This window comes from Microtus oregoni, unplaced genomic scaffold, assembly GCF_018167655.1.
Source record: "Microtus oregoni isolate MIOR12 unplaced genomic scaffold, Mior012 000018F_ref0000195, whole genome shotgun sequence".
Taxonomy (NCBI): Eukaryota; Metazoa; Chordata; class Mammalia; order Rodentia; family Cricetidae; genus Microtus; species Microtus oregoni.
Window position 1 is genome coordinate 29526210 of NW_024543077.1, and position 22094 is coordinate 29548303.

The 22094-nt window shown below is 39.0% G+C and overlaps 1 protein-coding gene and 1 pseudogene across 1 annotated transcript; one reads left to right on the forward strand and one right to left on the reverse strand.

Annotated features, from left to right (window-relative positions):
* Window positions 1-435: 435 nt before the first annotated feature.
* LOC121458729 (zinc finger protein 431-like) lies at window positions 436-3372 on the reverse strand. Its single transcript, XM_041668035.1, has 3 exons — window positions 3338-3372; window positions 3089-3148; window positions 436-1636 (listed from the first exon to the last, which is right to left on the reverse strand). Exons 1-3 carry the CDS (start codon window positions 3370-3372, stop codon window positions 436-438), a joined length of 1296 nt encoding a protein of 431 aa, XP_041523969.1.
* Window positions 3373-12170: 8798 nt separating this feature from the next.
* Window positions 12171-12811, forward strand: LOC121458812 (annotated as a pseudogene).
* The last annotated feature ends 9283 nt before the right edge of the window (window positions 12812-22094 follow it).

A 22094-nucleotide genomic window follows, 5' to 3' on the forward strand; every position in this document is an offset into this window, starting at 1 on the left:
ATATTAATTTAGCCTATTTCTAATCTGTGTAGCACCAAGAGGTGCGCTTACCGGGAAAGATTCAGCATGTCTGCCCTGGTGGCAGGCTGCATTGCATCTTCCTCAGACAGGAGAGGAAATGATGTCTGCTTCACTTCCCTCTTCCTTCAGGCATTCTGTTCTGTCGACTTCACCCACCTAAGGGCTGGCCTATCAAATGGGCCAAGGCAGTTTCTTGATTAACCAATGACCTTTCTCCACCTACCACAAATTCCATTCATCAATATCTCTACAGTAGGTGTTATTTTATGCCTTTCAAGAGTACAGGGGTTCTGTAAAGGCCTTACCACACTGATTTCACTCATAAGGTTTCTTTCTAGTGTGCATTCTTTTATGAATGTGAAGACTATTTTCATATTCAAAGGTCTTAATACACTGATTGGATTCATAGGGTTTCTATCCAATATGTGATCTTTTATGCCTTTGAAGTTGACTATGGTGTGCAAAGGCCTGACCACACTGATTACATTCATAGGGTTTCTCTCCAGTATGTGTTCTTTTATGGCTTTGAAGATTACTGTGAACTGCAAAGGCCTTAGCACACTGATTACATTCAAAGGGTTTCTCTCCAGTATGTGTTCTTTTATGCACTTGAAGATGACTACGACGTGCAAAGGCCTTAGCACACTGATTACATTCATAGGGTTTCTCTCCAGTATGTGTTCTTTTATGTTTTTGAAGAGCACTGTTGTCAGCAAAGGCCTTAGCACACTGATTACATTCATAGGGTTTTTCTCCAGTATGTCTTCTTTTATGCAATTGAAGGTTACCTTGTTGAGCAAAGGCCTTACCACAGTGATTACACTCATAGGGTTTCTCTCCAGTATGTGTTCTTTTATGGTTTTGAAGAGAACTGTTGTCAGCAAAGGCCTTAGCACACTGATTACATTCATAGGGTTTCTCTCCAGTATGTGTTCTTTTATGTTTTTTAAGAGCACTGTTGTCAGCAAAGGCCTTAGCACACTGATTACATTCATAGGGTTTTTCTCCAGTATGTGTTCTTTTATGCAATTGAAGATTACCTTGTTGAGCAAAGGCCTTACCACAGTGACTACACTCATAGGGTTTCTCTCCAGTATGTGTTCTTTTATGTTTTTGAAGAGAACTGTTGTCAGCAAAGGCCTTAGCACACTGATTACATTCATAGGGTTTCTCTCCAGTATGTCTTCTTTTATGGCTTTGAAGTTTACTGTAAACTGCAAAGGCCTTAGCACACTGATTACATTCAAAGGGTTTCTCTCCAGTATGTGTTCTTTCATGCACTTGAAGATGACTACGACATGCAAAGGCCTTACCACACTGATTACATTCATAGGGTTTCTCTCCAGTATGTGTTCTTTTATGTTTTTGAAGAGCACTGTTGTCAGCAAAGGCCTTACCACACTGATTACACTCAACGGGTTTCTCTCCAGTATGTGTTCTTTTATGAGTTTGAAGAACACTGTATTGAGTAAAGTCTTTACCACACTGATTATATTCATAGGGTTTCTCTCCAGTATGTGTTCTTTTATGCCTTTGAAGATGATTGTGATGAAGAAAGGTTTTATCACATTGCCTAATTTTAGAGCATTTTTCTCCGGTATGTGTTTTTTTATTCCTTAGAAGATGAGTGTTATAACACAAGGCTTTAGCACAGTGAGAATATACGGAAAACGTCGCTCCAGTTTGATTTCTTTCAATCCTGCAAGGATAATTTATGCATATAAAAGTTTCACCACATTCAATGCACTGTTAAACCTCATCTCTATATGAATTAACTTCATATTTTTTCCAATTGTAAAAAGGCATCAAACATTATGGTTCTATAACTTTGTTTTAAATCATGGTTTGTTTACCCATTAGGGGTCATTTTGCATCTCAAAAAATATTTGTAATGATAATTGCCTTTCTGCAATGGTTTACATTTTCATCTATACCTATATTTTTCTATTATATTTTTTACATTTTTGAAGAGAACTGCATACACTGAGTGCTTTACCAACTTTACTACATTTATAAATTTTACTATATCGTGAATCATTATACATTTGCTAAGTGAACTAAGACACCTAAAATATTTGCACAGACCTAGAACTCATCGTGGTTTTTTCACAATGTGATTTTATGTATTAACAATGATGGTAGAAAATGAATTAACTTTGCATTTTTGTATCAAACTCAATAAGTATACTCTACATTGGAACTACATTTTATCTTCATAATTGTTCTTAAGGAGAGGTATGCTAAATATTTCCATATCCCTATGCTCATACTCTTGTGTCAAGAGTAACATATGAAATATATGAAATATATGTAATATAAGAAAGGAAGAATAGTCAATAAAAGATTTCCACATTGAATCCTCACGGTTTGACTTTCTTTTCCTCAGACTTGTGGTATAGATACCAAGATTTCTCCACAACATCTGCCCCTTGATCCTTGACTCCAAGAGCTGCTTTCATTAAACTTAACACAGTCACAAAAACTATATGAGTAATACAAGGCTTACCATGGGCTATTGATTTAGTAGGAAGTTTGGCAGCTATATTCATCATCACTGAAATGTGTATACATTTTCTGTCATGAGTAACAAGAAACAAATGGACTGGTAGATGTATAATATAATTCTCATGGTTAATGGTAAAATCTGTATAGTCATTGCTTCCTTGACTTTTTCTTAAATGAATGCCTTGCAAATGCAATTCACATACAGGAAATTGAGCTATATGGATTTGTGAGAATTTAATAACCATCGATGCATTTAAAGCTGTGCTTATTTACACTGTTGTTTTGTTTAAAAGTGTCATAACACATTATAAACTCATCAGAGGCACATTGTTATAAACTTGCATAAGAAAATTACCTTGGGGGGCTGGAGAGATGGCTCAGTGGTTAAGGGCACTGGCTGCTCTTCCAGAGGTCCTGAGTTCAATTCCCAGCAACCGCATGGTGTTTCACAGCCATCTGTAATGAGATCTGGCGCCCTCCTCTGGCGTGTGGGCATATATGGAGGCAGAATATTGTATACATAATGAATAAATAAATCTTTAAAAAAAAAAAAGAAAATTACCTTGCATGGCTTCTACACCATTGACAATGTTCTTCAGTGTTAAGTCTTCCCAAATGTATCTTAAAGTACAGTACCAAAATATGTATGTTATATTTTTTAACACTGTGAAATAATTAGGTTATTATCCTAAGAACAATGACTGTGTTATTCACCTCATTCTCCTTCTTTCTAAATCAAATTACAGAACAAAATCATAAACCAACGAAAAGTTGTCTCCATATTTTGAAACATGAAAGAAATTTACTTTTACCGATAGTAGTGAGGTTCCTGTAGGTCTCCAGCATCACATCTTTGTAGAGATTCTTCTGGGAAGCATCCAGCAAATCCCACTCTTCCTTAGTGAAGTTGATATGTACATCATCATAGGTCACTGCCTTCAAAAATATACCACACGTGTGTACAATGTAAGCATGACAGTTACAACATTGCAATGCATACTTCTTTGAAAGTATAGTTGTATGATTCTGGTGTTATCCACTCTTATTCCATGATAAGGACAGACACTTTAGAATGAAATTTAAAAGGAGAGTCAATTCTTTTATTTCTGTACCCTTTGTACCACCTTATAAGAGAAATATCTATTCATAGGGAGAGAAAAACAGAAAAGATCAACAGTACATTGTATGCATGAGAATATTGTACAAAAAAATTACTGACTACAGAAAGGAAAAAAAAGATGGACAAACTGGGTGTATTGAAGTATTGTGCCTTTAACCACAACACTCAGAAAACAGAGGTGGGAATCTTTGTCTCTGAGTTGAATGCCAGTCAAGTCTATGCAATCAGGTCCAGTAGAGGTAGAAATACACATTGAGACCCTGTTTCCATTGCAAACTGGAATGAAACAAAGAATGGTATACAAAGATCTGAAAGACTTTTATTGAACTTTCCACAAAGAATTGTTTTCACTCCAGTTAATGACTCAGAATACTCAGGCAGTATTAATGTTATGAATACATGGCATCTTGGCAATCAGAGTGATGCCCTCTGTCAATTTTTAAAATTCAAGAAATTATGAAGCTCAGCACAGCAGCATATACTTGACATAAAAAAATACCTACATTCTAGCACCATCATCCAGTAACATAAAAACAAATAGAGCCAGGAATGATGCCTCCCATTAGTTACAGGAATTGAGAGCCACACAGTTACTTAGATCAGCAACCGAAACAATTAAAACAGCAGGTTACCAAAGTCCTGAGGACTGAAGAACAACTGTTTCTGCTATATTTTATGTGATTTAGAGATCGAGCCTATAATGATGTTAAAAGCATTTCAGTATAAGTAGGAAGCTGGCTGATTAATGTCAAGCACAACACAGTAGATTTATTTTTTTTTTATTTTTTGGTTTTTCCAGACAGGGTTCCTCTGTGGCTTTGGAGCCTGTCCTGGAGCTAGCTCGGTTGACCAGGCTGGTCTCAAACTCACAGAGATCTGCCTGCCTCTGCCTCCTGAGTGCTGGGATTAAAGGCGTGCGACACCATCGCCCTGCTAACACAATAGATTTAAATGTCAGGAAATTACTTGAGGGTATTGAGATTCATTGGATACAATGAGGAATTTCATATAGAAGGGCTTCTTCTCCTACTAAGGATCCACAGAAAATTGAAAGAAAACCACTATGGAGAGAAACTTGTTGAAATACATGATCTTTTCTGGGAGGTTGTTCATTCAGTCAAGTACATTGTGAACCCGGTTACTATTAGTTCATGGTCAACAATGGAAAAAATGCATTTAGTCATTTCAATGATTCCCATTTAATGTTGCTTGAAGAAGGATGCTTTAAAGAAATACAACACCAGCTCAGAATTGAGAAATAAATGTATACTTATTTAGGGATGGACCCTTACATCAGAATCTTATGCTTGAACAGAGATCAGAATCTGAATCACACAGCCAGAAAAGAGGCCAAACTCATGCTCTACATTGGCAAGTATAGTATAAGATGCCACGCCACAATGGTCGGGAAATCACTGGCTGTAATTCTTTCTACAGCATCTCCCCCCTTTGTATAAATAAGAGAGTTCTAAGCCCAATGCAAAATTATATACAATAAGAACAATATATTCAACAATTTTCCCATCCTAACTAGTTTAATTCTTCTTTAATAAATAATTTGGACAAGTCATGAGAGCAAAGTAACTGCAACTATCTAGTTTTCAACCCCATTGAATCTGAGAAGGGAAATATTACTTGAGTAAGCAGGAAGTGCAATCAAGCAACTTTTCAAAATGTGCAAGAGGGCTGGAGAGATGGCTCAGAGGTTAAGAGCACTGACAGCTCTTGCAGAGGTCCTAAGTTCAATTCCCTGCAACCACATGGTGGCTCCGAGTCATCTATGGTGAGATCTGGTGCCCTCTTCTGGCAAGCATACAGGGAAGGAATGTTGTATACATAATAAATAAATAAATCTTAAAAAAAAAAACAAAATGTGCAACAAATTACAGAGATAACTGGCTACCTGGGCAATCATGCAAAGTCTCATTTGCAACATTGAAGGGACCAACATTTGCTATGACCTGGAATAACTGACAGATCATTTTCAGAGGTAGGAAATTTTTCAAAACCATCTTACCCTGTCTTGTCAAGATTTAACAGACTTGTTTATCCATATTCAGACACCTTCTATCTTTTCAGTAGTTGAGGCATGAGCATGTTTTTGCCCAAAAGACAGTTTTGCCAAGAAAAAAACAAGCTCCAAATGGAGTGCTTTCGGTGCTCAACATTCTATGGGGGAATAGATCAATACTACCAGGAGCAATAGTGCCTCACTTCAACAGAACTCTTAGTTAGTTAAATGCCATATTCTACAGTTCTTTGAAGTGGTTGAAGATTACCTATATATGCAGAATATAATCTCTACTTATCTAAAGAACCTGATTATTCTAACTATAAGTATGACAAACATAGATGACTATTGATCTATAATTTTTAATACCTATAACTTAAAGACTAAGATTTCATATGAGAACATTATACAATATTACAACAAATGAGGACAATGACCTCAAAATGTAAACAATGTATAGGTATCTTGATCAGTGGTAGAAATGTGCTTTGCAATATGATAAATATATATCAATATATAAAATATTTTAAGGAGAGGTAGAAGCATGAATGCATATAATATTCAATATGACTTAACATTATATCAATATAAGAATCTATACAAATGGCCGGTCAGTGGTGGCGCACGCCTTTAATCCCAGGACTCGGGAGGCAGAGTCAGGAGGATCTCTGTGAGTTCGAGGACAGCCTGGTCTACAAGTGCTTGTTCCAGGATAGGAACCAAAAGCAATGGAGAAAACCTGTCTCGAAAAGTCAAAAAATAAATAAATAAATAAATAAAATAAAAATAAAATGAAAAAAAAAGAATCTATACAAATGCAATTGCCTGGGCTGGAGAGATGGCTCAGTGGTTAAGAGCATTGCCTGCTCTTCAAGATGTCCTGAGTTCGATTCCCAGCAACCACATGGTGGCTCACAACCATCTGTAAAGAGGTCTGGCGCCCTCTTCTGGCCTTCAGGAATACACACAGAATATTGTATACATAATAAATAAATAAATATTAAAAAAAAAACAAATGCAATTGCCTATAAATTATAACTCACAAGCATTCACTCTATTACTCACTATTATTAGTGTGTGTAAGCTCACACTAATCTATTATTTCATCCAATTTTCCCACTTTTTTTTAAAAGAGATCCCTGAGCCTTTAAAATTTCCCCTCAAGCCGGGCGGTGGTGGTGCATGCCTTTAATCCCAGCACTCGGAAGGCAGAGGCAGGCGGATCTCTGTCAGTTTGAGACCAGCCTGGTCTACAAGAGCTAGTTCCAGGACAGGCTCCAAAACCACAGAGCAACCCTGTCTCAAAATCCAAAAAAATAAAAAATAAAATTTCCCCTCCAACCCACAATCCTATACCAATTATAACCAACCCCTAAATGATGTCCCTAACCCTGTGGACAAACTTTGTTGGGAAAGGAGAGGAAGTCTTTTAGAATTACTTCCAGCTGTCATGGGGGCCATGTTCTTTCTTTGGGATCCTGTGAAAGTAAAATGATGGTTAAGTTCCAAGATTACTGTCTGGTATAATTGCAAATAGTCTCACTATTTGGTAAGGTTTTTCTGAGCTTCCTATAAGAAGGTCAATCCAGAACATTGTAAAAAGGGTACCATTTTAGCTAACTAAGATGGAACCATCTTGAGCATCTGGTACTCAAAACAGATCTTATAGTAGTGCTATTATCATCCTGATGTAATGATATCAACCAGGTTGACTTGTTGTGGGGCCCCATATTCTTCCTGGAAATTTAAAAATTACTGCAGGAAAATCCATTGTTCATCGTGGAAAACTTAAACATTATTTATATAGACATATACAGACATACATATTCAATGGCATGTACAATAGAGACAAAAATAGATATGAAGAGTAATAAAAATTTTCATGAATTCTTTTTTCTTTTGATCCCATGCTCCTGACATGAGACAGAAACTCAAAATTTTTTTTAACAACATGCTTGGATTTATAGAGGGACATAGCCAGTTTCCACCACTATATACTCATAAATATACATCCACCTAAAAAATGGCACCCAATGAAAGGATAGGATAAAAGTGTAGATTACTGAATCTGCTCTAAAAAGAATAAAGTGGCATATGTATGTATGATGAGATAAAAGGGTAGATCATTGAAATTAATTTTAAAAGTAACTACTTATTTATACATTTTACATTGATATAGATATGGACATTATTTTTGTTAAAACATACTGTCTATGATGTTTTATTCTTACTCAAGATATTTTACCTAATACAGCTCACTTAAACATGCAATGAAAATTTCTAGTCCTCAAAAGTTTTATCATAAACAAATTAGGATATAAAGTACTGCAGGTTAGTAGTTTGTAACTTATTATAATTGAAATTATACTCAATTTAGGTATGTTTTCAACATTATACAGAATTTTATTAGATGATTCAAATGAACATACTTTAGAGAAAATGTTTGTTGAAGTAAAGCAAACTTTGTCTCCTTGGCGATTAAAAATATACAGAATATTCTGAAAATATACAAAAAGGAGATTCTATTAATTATTCAGCATGTAAAATACTTTTACAAAAATTTGAGCCCTAAATTTAAAAATTAGAAGAGTTTATTTGTGGAATCTTAATAATTTTCGGAAATTGCAGCAAGGCATTTACCATCTATAGTCCACTATTTGGGTAAAAAATTCAAAACAGTAATTAGAACCAAACTATAAAAGGTGACAAAGATTTAAATAGTCAAAGAGAATTATCATCTAAAGCATAGAAAAAAAATTGGTTTAGTGGAAATAAAATTATAGGATGCACATACGGATGGTTTGGATCTGATGTTTGGTTACATTCAAGACATTTTTCTTGATACAGGGTTTCTCTGTAGCCTTGGAACGTCTACTGGAAGTAGCTCTTGTAGACCAGGCTGGCCTCAAACTCCACCTGCCTCTGCCATCCAAGTGCTGGGATTAAAGGCATCACCACCTCATGGTCTTCATTCTAGGCATTTTAACCTCTATGCATTCCCCTATAGGAATTTTACTGCAGAAGAAAGATATTATTTTAAAATCAATATTTTTACCATATAAACAGACAAAAATCTATAAAGTTATGTGGAAAAAAATCTGCATTGATATTAAAAAGAAAATTGAAAATTCATCTATTAGCAAGATTTAACCAAGGTTAAATTATAGGCTGTTTTACTAATGTTAAAATTGAATCATAATGGACAGCAAGTAAACACTGGCAAAGTGCTTGCAATAACTTCTTGGGGGAGATTAACAACAAATATCTCTTTTGCCATAATATTAATAATCATAATGATCATCCTGAGTCATTTCAGACTTAAGGAAGCCCGTTGAGTTGAAGCATGCCTTCTGTACTTCTTCCAGTAAACTTGAGGGCTGTGAATAACATCTGCGTTAGCCAACAGAAAAGCATTTTGCCCAGCTGAAAGAGTCCATTTTTTTCTATTAAGTTTTGGGCTAGTGCAGGCCAGCCAAGGGCACTCCAGGTTAGTGATTAGAAGCTGCTTAGCTGAATCAGATAATGCACAGGCTTGAACTGCCTCCAAGCACAGTGCAGGGAGGTGGGGAAATGGCTGTACTGATTTTTGATCTGCCTTTTGGCTATATTTAGTACATATGCTGGCTGAGAAATAAACTCAGGCTGCTTTCTATGGACCTTTCATCCTCTAGGTCTAACCTATGATTCTGTATTCATTTCTCTTAATCTAACTTTTCCTAAGCCTCAGCATCCCCTCCAAGGGAAGCCCTAGGTGAATTTTGCTAGACTGATTAAATGGGGTATAATGTCCCTGTAAATCCTCAGACTGAATGCTGTTTCTACAAAACACTCAACCCTCAGCTCCTCTCTCGTACCACCTTATATTCCTCTCTGTGTCCAGACATGTCACTTCCTATCTGCAACTCCTTAGAGATAGGATTAAAGATATGAGACACCAGCATTTGACTCTACAACAAACTAGTGTGACTACTGGGATTAAAGCTATGTGTCAGCCTTGCCTGTGGTGTAAGGCTGGCCATGGTATCTGTTTTAATTTATGATCTTCAGGCAAGCTTTATTATTAAAATATAAATGAAAAAATAAAATTAAATAATTAAAAGCAAGCATCTGAGATCAAGAAGAGAAATGTAGAACTGTTTGTCACCAAAGAGTATACGAAATATTCTGAGGGGCTGGAGAGATGGCTTAGTGGTTAAGAGCATTGCCTGCTCTTCCAAAGGTCCTGAGTTCAATTCCCAGCAACCACATGGTGGCTCACAACCATCTGGAATGAGGTCTGGTGCCCTCTTCTGGCCTGCAGACATACACACAGACAGAATATTGTATACATAATAAATAAATATTTTTTTAAAAAAAAAGAAAAAGAAATATTCTGAGTACAAAATGGTGAAGGTCCATCATTTTCAAAGACAATGAATGATATGATTAAATTATAGTTCACAAAATTAGCAATATAGATGACACTATTGACAAAACAGGAGAAAAACACAAATATATACATATACATACACATATATGTTTCTTAAAGAATTGTATATATGTGTGTTTGTGTGTGTGTGTGTGTTTCTTAAAGAAGAACTGTAAGCTTGCTGTATATAGCTTTTATTATATTTAGGTATGACCCTTGTATCCCTAATCTCTCCAATACTTTTATCATAAAGGGATGTTGAATTTTGTCAAATGCTTTTTCAGCATCTAATGAAATGATCATATTTTTTTTTCTTTCAGTTTATTTATATGATGGATTACATTGATAGATTTTCGTATGTTGAACCAGCCCTGCATTACTGGGATGAAGCCTACTTGATCATAATGGATAATTTTTCTGATGTGTTCTTGGATTCGGTTTGCCAGTTTTTTGTTGAGGATTTTTGCATCGATGTTCATGAGTGAGATTGGTCTATAATTCTCTTTCTTGGTTGAGTCTTTGTGCAGTCACGGAGTCTACAATTGGTGATCCTAAAGAAGCTAAGTAAGAAGGTGAACCAAAGGAAAAACATATAGTTACCTTCTTCACTATGGGAAGTAGACAAAATTGCCAGGGAGAAAATTGGGATCTTGGGGGTGGGGTGCATTGGGGGTAAGGGGAGATGGGGGGAGAAAAAGGAGAAGGGGAGGATGGGGGGAACTTGGGGAAAAAGGAGGATTGGGATATAGGAAGGTTGGATAGGGGTGCACGGAAGCACAATTCTTAGTTAAGGGAGCCACTTTAGGGTTGGCAAGAGACTTGAACCTAGAGTGGCTCCCAGGAGCCCAAGCCGAGGTCCCCAGTTAGTTCCTTGGGCAGCTCAGGATAGGGAACCTGAAATGACCCTAGCCTATAGAAATACTGATGAATATCTTGCATATCATCATAGAACCTTCATCTGGTGATGGATGGAGATAGAGACAGAGACCCACACTGGAGCACTGGACTGAGCTCCCAAGGTCCCAATGAGGAGCAGAAGGAGGGAGAACATGAGCAAAGAAGTCGGGACCATGAGGGGTGCACCCACCCACTGAGACATTGGAGCTGATCTACTGGGAGCTCACCAAGGCCAGCTGGACTGTGACTGAAAAAGCATGGGTTAAAACTGGACTCTCTGAACATGGCGAAAAATGAGGGCTGATGAGAAGCCAAGGACAATGGCAGGGGGGTTTGATCCTATGCAATGTGCTGGCTTTGTGGGAGCCTAGCCAGTTTGGATGTTCACCTTCCTAGATATGGACAGAGGGGGGAGGACCTAGGACTTACCACAGGGCAGAGAACCCTGACTGCTCTTTGGACTGGAGAGGGAGGGGGAGAGGAGTGGGAGAAGGGAGAGAAGGGTGGGAGGAGGGGAGAAGGGTGGGAGGAGGGGGAGGGAAGGATATAAAAAGGCAAAAGCAGATGCAGAAATATATAGTCAACTTTTAATCAAAAGACCAAAGAAAACTTAGGCAAGGAAAAGTGTGATCTTGACCAATGTTACCCAGCTACTTTTGATTATATGTGTACAGTAATTAAATAAACACAAACTGCACAACTTTCACAGAGTTATCTCAAAGTAACACTTAAACTGTTGTTTCTGGCTTGGTGGTGGTGGCACATGCCTTTAATCCCAGCACTCTGGAGGCAGAGACAGGCGGATCTCTGTGAGTTTGAGGCCAGCCTGGTCTAAAGAGCTAGTTCCAGGACAGGCTCCAAAGCCACATAGAAACCCTATCTCAGAAAAAAAAAAAAACCCAAAAAACAAAAAAAAAAACCTGTTGTTTCTGGCCTCCAATTATTGATATGTCTTCCAAAGACAGAAACCTCATGATATAGTTGCTCTCTTTGCAAACAGAGGAGATCTCTTGTGATGGCTCTCCAGACCCTTGTGCTTTCTTCTGGTTTCAGATAAATGCTGCTCCACTGATGCCCAATCCCAAACAACCTAGAAAAATGATTTAAGGAGTAGTGGGGGAAGCAGGTGATTGGAGATTCGTGCCTGAGCATTGGGCTGGGAGCCTATGGGGAGCCTGAGAGGGAAAGAGCCAGGGGTGCAGGGCACCATGGGAACAGCCTTCCCAAAGAGCACTGATCATGTGCCCCCCTCTACAGGTTCTGGGCACACCTGGGGAGTCCCTGGCAGCCAGAAGCAGGAAGAAGAGCCAGTACTACTTAAGGTGAACCCCAGGGATAGCATCATTGAGGGCCCAGAGCTAGAAGTGATAAAAGCTTCAGGGAGTCAGGGAGATAGAGGAAGAGGATGAGAAGTTAAAGGAGCTACAAAATGAGGTAGAGAAGCAGATTAATAAAAGTACAACCCCAGGTAATGCTGGCTCAGTGATCTCATCTCTTGAGGAGAAGATGGAGGCTCATGCCAGTTCCATCTATGTTGGCAATGTGGACTCTGGTGCAACCACAAAGAGCTGGAAGCTCACTTTCATGGATGGCTGTGGTTCAGTCAACCCTGTTACTACAGTCTGTGACAAATTCAGTGGTCCTGCCAAAGGGTTTACCTGTGTAGAATTCTTAGACAAAGAGTCAGTGAGGACTTCCCTGGCTTTAGATGATTCCCTGTTTAGAGGGAGACAGATTAAGGTGATTCCCATCAGCACAACAGATGGGTTTCCAATGTGCCCAATACCGTGCATGAACTGCCAATTACAACAGCTCCCAGTCTTGATTCTGGGATGAAAAAAAAAGTTAAAAAAAAAGAAAGAAAAACAGAAGATGGAAAAATATTTTTGAAAAAAGATATACTGTGGAAGGGGGAGAATCCCATAACTAACTGAGGAGGGACCTACTCTGTGTAGTAGGCCAGGCCCAGGGACAGGGGCAGTGGTGACATGTTCCCTCTGGAGATTCAATATAGACACTTCTCAAATATGCAACCTGCTCACTGTTTGCCTGCTCCACTTCACTCTTTTGGGGCCTGCTCAAGGGTAGGTGGGCATGGGTGGTAGGAGGGCTTTTTTTCAACCAGAGCTCTGGAAGGGCACCAATCTGTTCAGCTTGTTTCCTTTCCTCATCTTCTCCGTACATTTGCAGACCCTGCCTGCCTTCTCCTGTCCTTTCAGGTCTAGGCAAAGTCTGCCTTTCTTTCCTAGGGGCTCCTGCTCCTCCAGATTGTCTGGTGAACTATTGTTTGCTTTTTTGTTCTTTTTCTGTCTTGAGTGTCTTTCATTGCGGGGTTTTTTTAGCAGAAAAAACTCACTCCCAGTGGATTCAGTGTGAATTACTCTTTCCCTTGAGGAAATACATTACTTTGTTTTGGGATGTTTTGTACTGTATTTTTGTTGTTGTTGTTCAAGGAGGAGGAAGCTGGATTTTGTTTATTTTTTTTAAACTCATTTAAAAGGAATTGGGATTAGGCCAAGCGGTGGTGGTGCACGCCTTTAATCCCAGCACTCCGGAGACAGAGGCAGGCAGATCTCTGTGTGTTTGAGACCAGCCTGGTCTACTAAGAGCTAGTTCCAGGACAGGCTCCAAAGCCACAGAGAAACCCTGTCTCAAAAAAACCAAAATAAAAAATAAATTAATTAATTAATAAAAATAAAATAAAATTTATTTTCTCCTACATGGATTATGGTCCAAAAATGTGAATTATGCTCTACCTACCTGCCCAACACAATGCACTCCTGAGAAATGTCTGCAGATCAGAAACTCCTTTGTCCCCTGGAACTAAGCTTCACTGGATCACACCTTTGCAGCTAGTGGCAGGATTTCATTAAAAGCATTCTAATCATGCATCGCTAGAAGATCAATATCATCATTTCCTACCAGTTCCTAAACTATTTGTAATCTTTATAACACAAATCTGAAATTGGAATGCAATACTGACAACTTCTGGAATCTAGATCTTCAGTTTTCTAATCTCTCTTCCCACTGCACACCAAGAGCAGTGTCCATGTGTATACTCTGGACAATCAGCATCATATCCTGAATTTCCAGAGTCTCCCCTGCCCCAATAAATTCATATACAGGGAGGCTCAGAGGATAAGGGCCACTGCCAACATGAACCACATGGACCAACATAACTACAGTCTTGTTCATGATCAGTCCAAGTCATAGCAGAAATGACAGTTCAACAGATCTGATCACCCAACACTCACCACGGTATAGCTTGTGATCTTCCTTACTACTCCTTACAGCAGAGGCAGAAGAGAATCATGGAAAGAACCCACAAACTGTCTGCCACTAGTACTCCTGATTTCTAACCCTTCCCAGAAATCCTCACAGGCTAGGGCCACCCAGCTGGGCCTCACAATATGAGCAGCTCCTCTATCAGAGATCAAATGACTCAGACAGAACAGTCCTTCCAGTTCTGCCCTCCCTGCCCAGCAGACAGGGACATAGTTTAGAAAGACTGTATTTAGTACACCTTATTCCACTCTCCTACAGCACATCCTGTTTCTCATCCAAAGCACAGGGTCCTTTCTGTGCACATTCCATTGTACACTCACTTTCCAGTGCAGCCATCCCACTGCCTCAGAGACGGGAAATCCTGCAGACAAACACAGGTCACATTCATAAAGGAATCCTTGTTCCTGTGTAAATGTGTTTATTTTGTAAATGTTGTTAAACAAAAACAGACCATGAATTAGAAAACAATCAGGATCATGTTAGGGCTTGGAGGGAGCAAAGACAATGTGAATATGTTGTACTTTTAATCTCAAAAAATATTTTGAAAAGTTGAAACAGGCTTTATGACCCTGTGCTCCAGAGACTAGGGATTTGTATTAGAGCACAATATATATTTCTCATGTATTTTCCCTAAAGATGAAGATCTTATTCCAGAAAAGTAATGGTCCTGTTAAGCAGGGACACAACATTTTACCCAGATCATCTATTTTTTTCTGAATGGTGAAAAAGTGTATATATTTAGAAATAGCCAGCTGGGCTCAGTTTAGATGCAGATCATCTATTTTGGATAAACTACTGTAAATATCACACATTAGGTTTCAAGATAAGGTCAGTCCATACCCAGATTGCCATTGTCTGTGGACTGCAAACAATGGTCAATCAGGAAAATCACACAGCACCACAATTGACTACCTGATTCCACATTAGCAATCTCAGTTGACAGAGGAAAACTCTCACCCTCAGGCTAACCTCTCACTTCCTGTACTGTGTCTCCACCAGCTTCAAAGTTGGTCAATGAGTTCAATTCTTATAACAATCCCTCTATATTTCTATGTCCCCAGTAAAAGTCAGAAAGATCAACAGACACACATTAACTGCTCTATTTTTCTTTCTAACTGACTAGTGAAGTACAAACCTGGAAGGAGTTGCAGGACTGTCGTCCCAGAACTGGGCAGCAGAGGCAGAATTAGGTGTTCAAAATAATTCTCATTTTTTTTTTCGAGACAGGGTTTCTCTGTAGATTTGGTGACTGTCCTGGAACTAGCTCTTGTGGACCAGGCTGGCCTCGAAGTCCCAGAGATCTGCCTGCCTCTGCCTCCTGAGGGCTGGAATTAAAGGTGTGCGCCACCACCGCCCAGCAAAATTACACAGCATGAGGCAAGCCTAAAGTATAGGAGACATTGATCTACATAGAAATCAACATAACTTGAAAGAAATGAAATGAAACTATTAATGACTTAGAAACATTGGATAACAGAAACAAATAGAGATAAGAGCAGCAAAACACTTAAAGAAAGTAATTGAGTCGGTCGGTGGTGGCACACAACTTTAATCCCAGCACTTGGGAGGCAGAGGCAGGCTGATCTCTGTGAGTCTGAGGCTAGCCTGGTCTATAAGAGCTAGTACCAGGACAGGAACCAAAAACTACAGAGAAACCTGTCTCAAAAGTCCAAAAAAAAAAAAAAAACAGAAAAAGAAAAAAAGAAAGTACTTGAAACTGATACCAAAAAGTGATTTTTAAAGTGATGATAATAATGCACTATTAAATGGGCAGTGTGACTCAGGCCTTTAATCCCAGCACTCAGGAAGCAGAAGCAGGCAGTTCATTGTTAGTTTGAGGCCAACCTGGTCTACAAGAGCTAGTTCTAGGACAGGCTACAAAACTACAAAGAAATCCTTTCTCAATATACCAAAAAAAAGTGCACTTTTAAGATTAAATAAAGGAGACCGGCTCCTTGGCTGCGGAGGAGGCGGCAGTGGCAGCGGCGGGTTTATATGGAAAGGACATTGGGGTGAGCTGAGCCTCTTCTCTATTTCTAGCTGGCCTTCCTGAAGTTTCTGGCCAGACGCACAGAGGCAGAGCGGGGCCAGACGCACAGAGGCGCCCAGACGCGGCGGAGCAACACTGCATACAGGAAGAGGCTTTCGGGGACCAGCACAGCGGCAGACCCAAGCGGCGGGGACAGGCGTGCAATAAGGAGAGCAGATCGCCCTACTACAATTGAATCAAAGAGGTAGGCCTTTGGTTGGCCAGGTCACTGGCACAAGGGGAGCCTGGTCCTGTCCTGAAGATCCTTCAGAGGGGTGAGAGGGTTCTTGGCCTGCAGCAGGAACCACGAAAGAGAGTGAGGGCATTTTGTAAGCGGAGCCCTTGGCCAGCAGGGAAACCTGATCCGGTTTTTAAAGGACCCATTGGATAGGATCAATAGGAGGAGATGGGCAGGCGCCAAGGCAAGAATTCACCCAATAATCCGAAAAACAACATGAAAACACCAGAACCCAATGATCTTACAACAGAAGTATTTGAACAACCTAACACAGAAGAAGTGGAAAAAATCGACTTTATGAAGATAATAGAGTCCCTTAAACAACATGTAAAAAATGCCCTTATAGAAATGGATGAGAAGTATAACAAAAAGTTTGAAGAAATGAGTAAATACGTACATGATACCCTGGGAAACCAAGAAAAAACCATCAAACAGGTAATGGAAACAGTTCAAGAATTGAAAACTCAAATGAAGGCAAAAAAGAAAATACAAACTGAGGACCAGCTGGATATGGAAAATCTAGGCCAACGAGCAGAGTCTACAGAAACAAGCATAATCAATAGAATACAAGAGCTAGAAGAAAAATCTCAGATGCTGAGGACACCATAGAGAAAATAAACGAACAGATCAAAGAAAACAGCAAAGCCAACAAATTCTCAACAAAAAACATTCAGGAACTATGGGACACAATAAAAAAACCAAACCTAAGAATAATAGGAATAGAAGAAGGAGAAGAGTCACAGCTCAAAGGCCCAGAAAATATTTTCAACAAAATTATGGAAGAAAACTTTCCCAACTTAAAGAAAGATATTCATTTAAATATTCAAGAAGCATACAGAACACCAAACAGACTGGATCAAAGAAAAACATCTCCTCGCCATATAATAATCAAAACACAAAATATACAGGTTAAAGAAAGAATATTTAGAGCTGCAAAAGAAAAAGGGCAAGTAACTTATAAAGGTAAACCGATCAAACTTACACCTGACTTCTCGATGGAAACTATGAAAGCCAGAAGGTCCTGGATAGAGGTTCTGCAGAAGCTAAGAGACCATGGATGCAAACCCAAACTACTATACCCAGCCAAGCTATCGTTCATTATCAATGGAAAAAACATGACATTCCAGGATAAGAACAAATTCAAACAATACGTAGCCACAAATCCAGCCCTAAAGAAAGTAATAGAAGGAAAATCGCAACCCAAGGAATCCAACACTGCCAACACTGCCTACAATAACCCAGGCATCTAATGACCCTTCACAAGCACATCTCAAAGAAGGGAGACACACAATCTCTACTACCAAAAGCAATAAGAATAACCGGAGTAAACAACCACTGGTCATTAATATCACTTAATATTAATGGGCTCAATTCACCTATAAAAAGGCACAGGCTAAAAGATTGAATACGAAAACAGGATCCAACATTCTGCTGTTTGCAAGAAACACATCTCAACCACAAAGACAGGCACCTACTCAGAGTAAAGGGTTGGGAAAAGGTGTTTCAAGCAAATGGTTCTAAGAAAAAAGCAGGTGTGGCCATACTAATTTCTAACAAAACTGACTTCAAACTAAAATCAATCAGAAGAGACCGAGACGGTCACTTTATACTCATAACAGAAACAATTCATCAGGAGGACGTCTCAATCCTGAATATATACGCCCCCAATATAAAAGCACCTACTTATGTAAAAGAAATATTACTAGAACTCAAGGCAGACATCAAACCACACACACTAGTAGTAGGAGACTTCAACACACCTCTCTCTCCAAGGGACAGGTCAATCAGACAGAAACCTAATAGAGAATTAAGAGAATTATTGGAGGTAATGAAGCAAATGGACTTAACAGACATCTATAGAACATTCCACCCAAATAGGAAAGAATATACCTTCTTCTCTGCAGCTCATGGAACCTTCTCAAAAATTGACCACATACTCGGAAACAAAGGAAACCTCCACAGATACAAAAAAATATCAGTGTCCACCTGTGTCTTATCAGATCATCACGGATTAAAGTTAGAAGGCAACAACCACGCTGCCCCCAAAAAACCGACAAACTCATGGAAACTGAACAGTCAACTACTGAACCACACCTGGGTCAAGGAAGAAATCAAGAAAGAAATTAAAGTCTTCCTTGAATTTAATGAAAATAAAGGGACAACATACTCAAACCTATGGGACACAATGAAAGCAGTGGTAAGAGGAAAGTTCATAGCACTAAGTGTCCACTTAAAGAAAACGGAGAATGCATACATTGGGGACTTAACAACACACCTGAAAGCTCTAGAAAAAAAAGAAGCAGACGCACCCAGGAGAAGTAGAAGACTGGAAATAATCAAACTGAGGGCTGAAATCAACAAAATAGAAACACAGAAAACAGTCCAAAGAATCAATGAAACAAAAAGCTGGTTCTTGGAAAAAATCAACAAGATCGACAAAACCCTATCCAAACTAATTAAACGACAGAGAGAGAACACGCAAATAAATAAGATCAGAAATGAAAAGGGGGACATAACCACAGACACAGAGGAAATTCAGAGAATCATTAGATCTTACTACAAAAGCCTGTATGCCACAAAACTGGAAAATACAAAAGAAATGGACATTTTTTTAAATAAGTACCATATACCAAAGCTAAACCAAGACCAGGTGAATGATCTAAATAGACCGGTTTCTCGCGAAGAATTAGAAATGGTTATCAAAAATCTCCCTTCGAAAAAAAGCCCAGGACCAGATGGTTTCAATGCAGAATTCTACCAGAACTTCCAAGAAGAACTAATACCTATACTCCTTAATGTATTTCACAATATAGAAACAGAAGAGTCATTGCCAAATTCCTTTTATGAAGCTACAGTTACCCTGATACCAAAACCACAAAAAGACCCAACCAAGAAAGAGAATTACAGACCGATCTCACTCATGAACATCGACGCAAAAACTTTCAATAAAATACTGGCAAACCGAATCCAACAACACATAACAAAAATTATCCATTATGATCAAGTAGGCTTCATCCCAGAGATGCAGGGCTGGTTCAACATACGCAAATCTATCAATGTAATCCACCATATAAATAAACTGAAAGAAAAAAACCATATGATCATTTCACTAGATGCTGAAAAAGCATTCGACAAAATTCAACACCCCTTTATGATAAAGGTCTTGGAGAGAATAGGGATACAAGGGTCCTACCTAAATATAATAAAAGCTATTTACAGCAAGCCAACAGCTAACATCAAATTAAACGGAGAAAAACTCAAAGCCATCCCACTAAAATCAGGAACATGACAAGGATGTCCACTCTCTCCATACCTCTTCAATATAGTGCTTGAAATTCTAGCAATAGCAATAAGACAACATAAGGAGATCAAGGGGATTCGTATTGGAAAGGAAGAAGTTAAGCTTTCATTATTTGCAGATGATATGATAGTGTACATAAGTGACCCCAAAAATTCTACCAAAGAACTCCTACAGCTGATAAACAGCTTTAGTAATGTGGCAGGATACAAGATCAACTCCAAAAAATCAGTAGTCTTCCTATACACTAAGGATAAGAAGCAGAGAGGGAAATCAGAGAAGCATCACCTTTCACGATAGCCACAAATAGCATAAAATATCTTGGGGTAACCCTGACCAAGGAAGTGAAAGATCTACTTGACAAGAACTATAAGTCTTTGAAGAAAGAAATTGAAGAAGACACCAGAAAATGGAAAGACCTCCCTTGCTCTTGGATTGGGAGGATCAACATAGTAAAAATGGCAATTCTACCAAAAGCAATCTATAGATTCAATGCAATCCCCATCAAAATCCCATCAAAATTCTTCACAGATCTGGAGAAGACAATAAGCAACTTTATATGGAAAAACAAAAAACCCAGGATAGCCAAAACAATCTTATACAATAAAGGATTGTCTGGAGGCATTACCATCCCTGACTTCAAACTCTATTACAGAGCTACAGTATTGAAAACAGCTTGGTATTGGCATAAAAACAGAGAAGTCGACCAATGGAATCGAATAGAAGACCCTGACATTAACCCACAAACCTATGAACACCTGATCTTCGATAAAGGAGCTAAAAGTATACAATGGAAAAAAGAGAGCATCTTCAACAAATGGTGCTGGCAAAACTGGATGTCAATCTGTAGAAGAATGAAAATAGATCCATATCTATCACCACGCACAAAACTCAAATCCAAATGGATTAAAGACCTCAATATCAGTTCGAACACACTGAACCTGATAGAAGAGAAAGTGGGAAGTACTCTACAGCACATGGGCACAGGAGACCACTTCCTACGTATAACCCCAGCAGCACAGACATTAAGGGCAACATTGAATAAATGGGACTTCCTGAGGCTGAGAAGTTTCTGTAAAGCAAAGGACACTGTCACTAAGACAAAAAGACAACCCACTGACTGGGAGAAGATCTTCACCAACCCTGCAACTGACAAAGGTTTGATCTCCAAAATATATAGAGAACTCAAGAAACTAGACCGTAAAAGGCTAATCAACCCAATTATAAAATGGGGCACTGATCTGAACAGAGAATTCTCAACAGAAGAACTTAAAATGGCCAAAAGACACGTAAGGTCATGCTCAACTTCCTTAGCGATCAGGGAAATGCAAATCAAGACAACTTTAAGATACCACCTTACACCTGTCAGAATGGCTAAAATAAAAAACACCAATGATAGCCTTTGCTGGAGAGGTTGTGGAGAAAGGGGCACACTCACCCATTGCTGGAGGGAATGCAAACTTGTGCAACCACTCTGGAAAGCAGTGTTTCGGTTTCTAGGAAATTCGGGATCAACCTACCCCTGGATCCAGCAATACCACTCTTGGGAATATACCCAAGAGAGGCCCTATCATACAACAAAAATATATGCTCAACTATGTTCATGGCAGCATTGTTTGTAATAGCCAGAACCTGGAAACAACCTAGATGCCCTTCAACGGAAGAATGGATGAAGAAAGTATGGAATATATACATATTAGAGTATTACTCAGCAGTAAAAAACAAGGACTTCTTGAATTTTGCATACAAATGGATGGAAATAGAAAACACGATCCTGAGTGAGGTAAGCCAGACCCAAAAAAGAGGAACATGGGATGTACTCACTCATATTTGGTTTCTAGCCATAAATAAAGGACATTGAGCTTATAATTCATGTTCCTAGAGAAGCTAAATAAGAAGGTGAATCCAAAGACAAACACATAGGCATCCTCATGAATATTAACCTTCATCAGGCGATGAAAGGAGACAGAGACAGAGACCCACATGGGAGCACCGGACAGAAATCTCAAGGTCCAAATCAGGAGCAGAAGGAGCCGGAGCACGAGCAAGGAACTCAGGACCACGAGGGGTGCACCCACACACTAAGACAATGGGGATGTTCTATTGGGATCTCACCAAGGCCAGCTGGCCTAGGTCTGAAAAAGCATGGGATAAATCCGGACTAGCTGAACATAGCGGACAATGAGGAATACTGAGAATTCAAGAACAATTGCAGTGGGTTTTTGATCCTACTGCACGTACTGGCTTTGTGGGAGCCTAGGCAGTTTGAATGCTCACCTTAC

What these genes read in the sequence shown, in the direction of transcription:
- LOC121458729 (XM_041668035.1), bottom strand. Translation starts at nt 3,372, where the DNA reads ATGCTGGAGACCTACAGGAACCTCACTACTATCGG. An exon ending in AGGAACCTCACTACTATCGG is followed by an intron (nt 3,149 to 3,337) that starts TAAAAGTAAATT and finishes ACTGTACTTTAA; the next exon opens with GATACATTTGGGAAGACTTA. An exon ending in TGGTGTAGAAGCCATGCAAG is followed by an intron (nt 1,637 to 3,088) that starts GTAATTTTCTTT and finishes TCATCTTCTAAG; the next exon opens with GAATAAAAAAACACATACCG.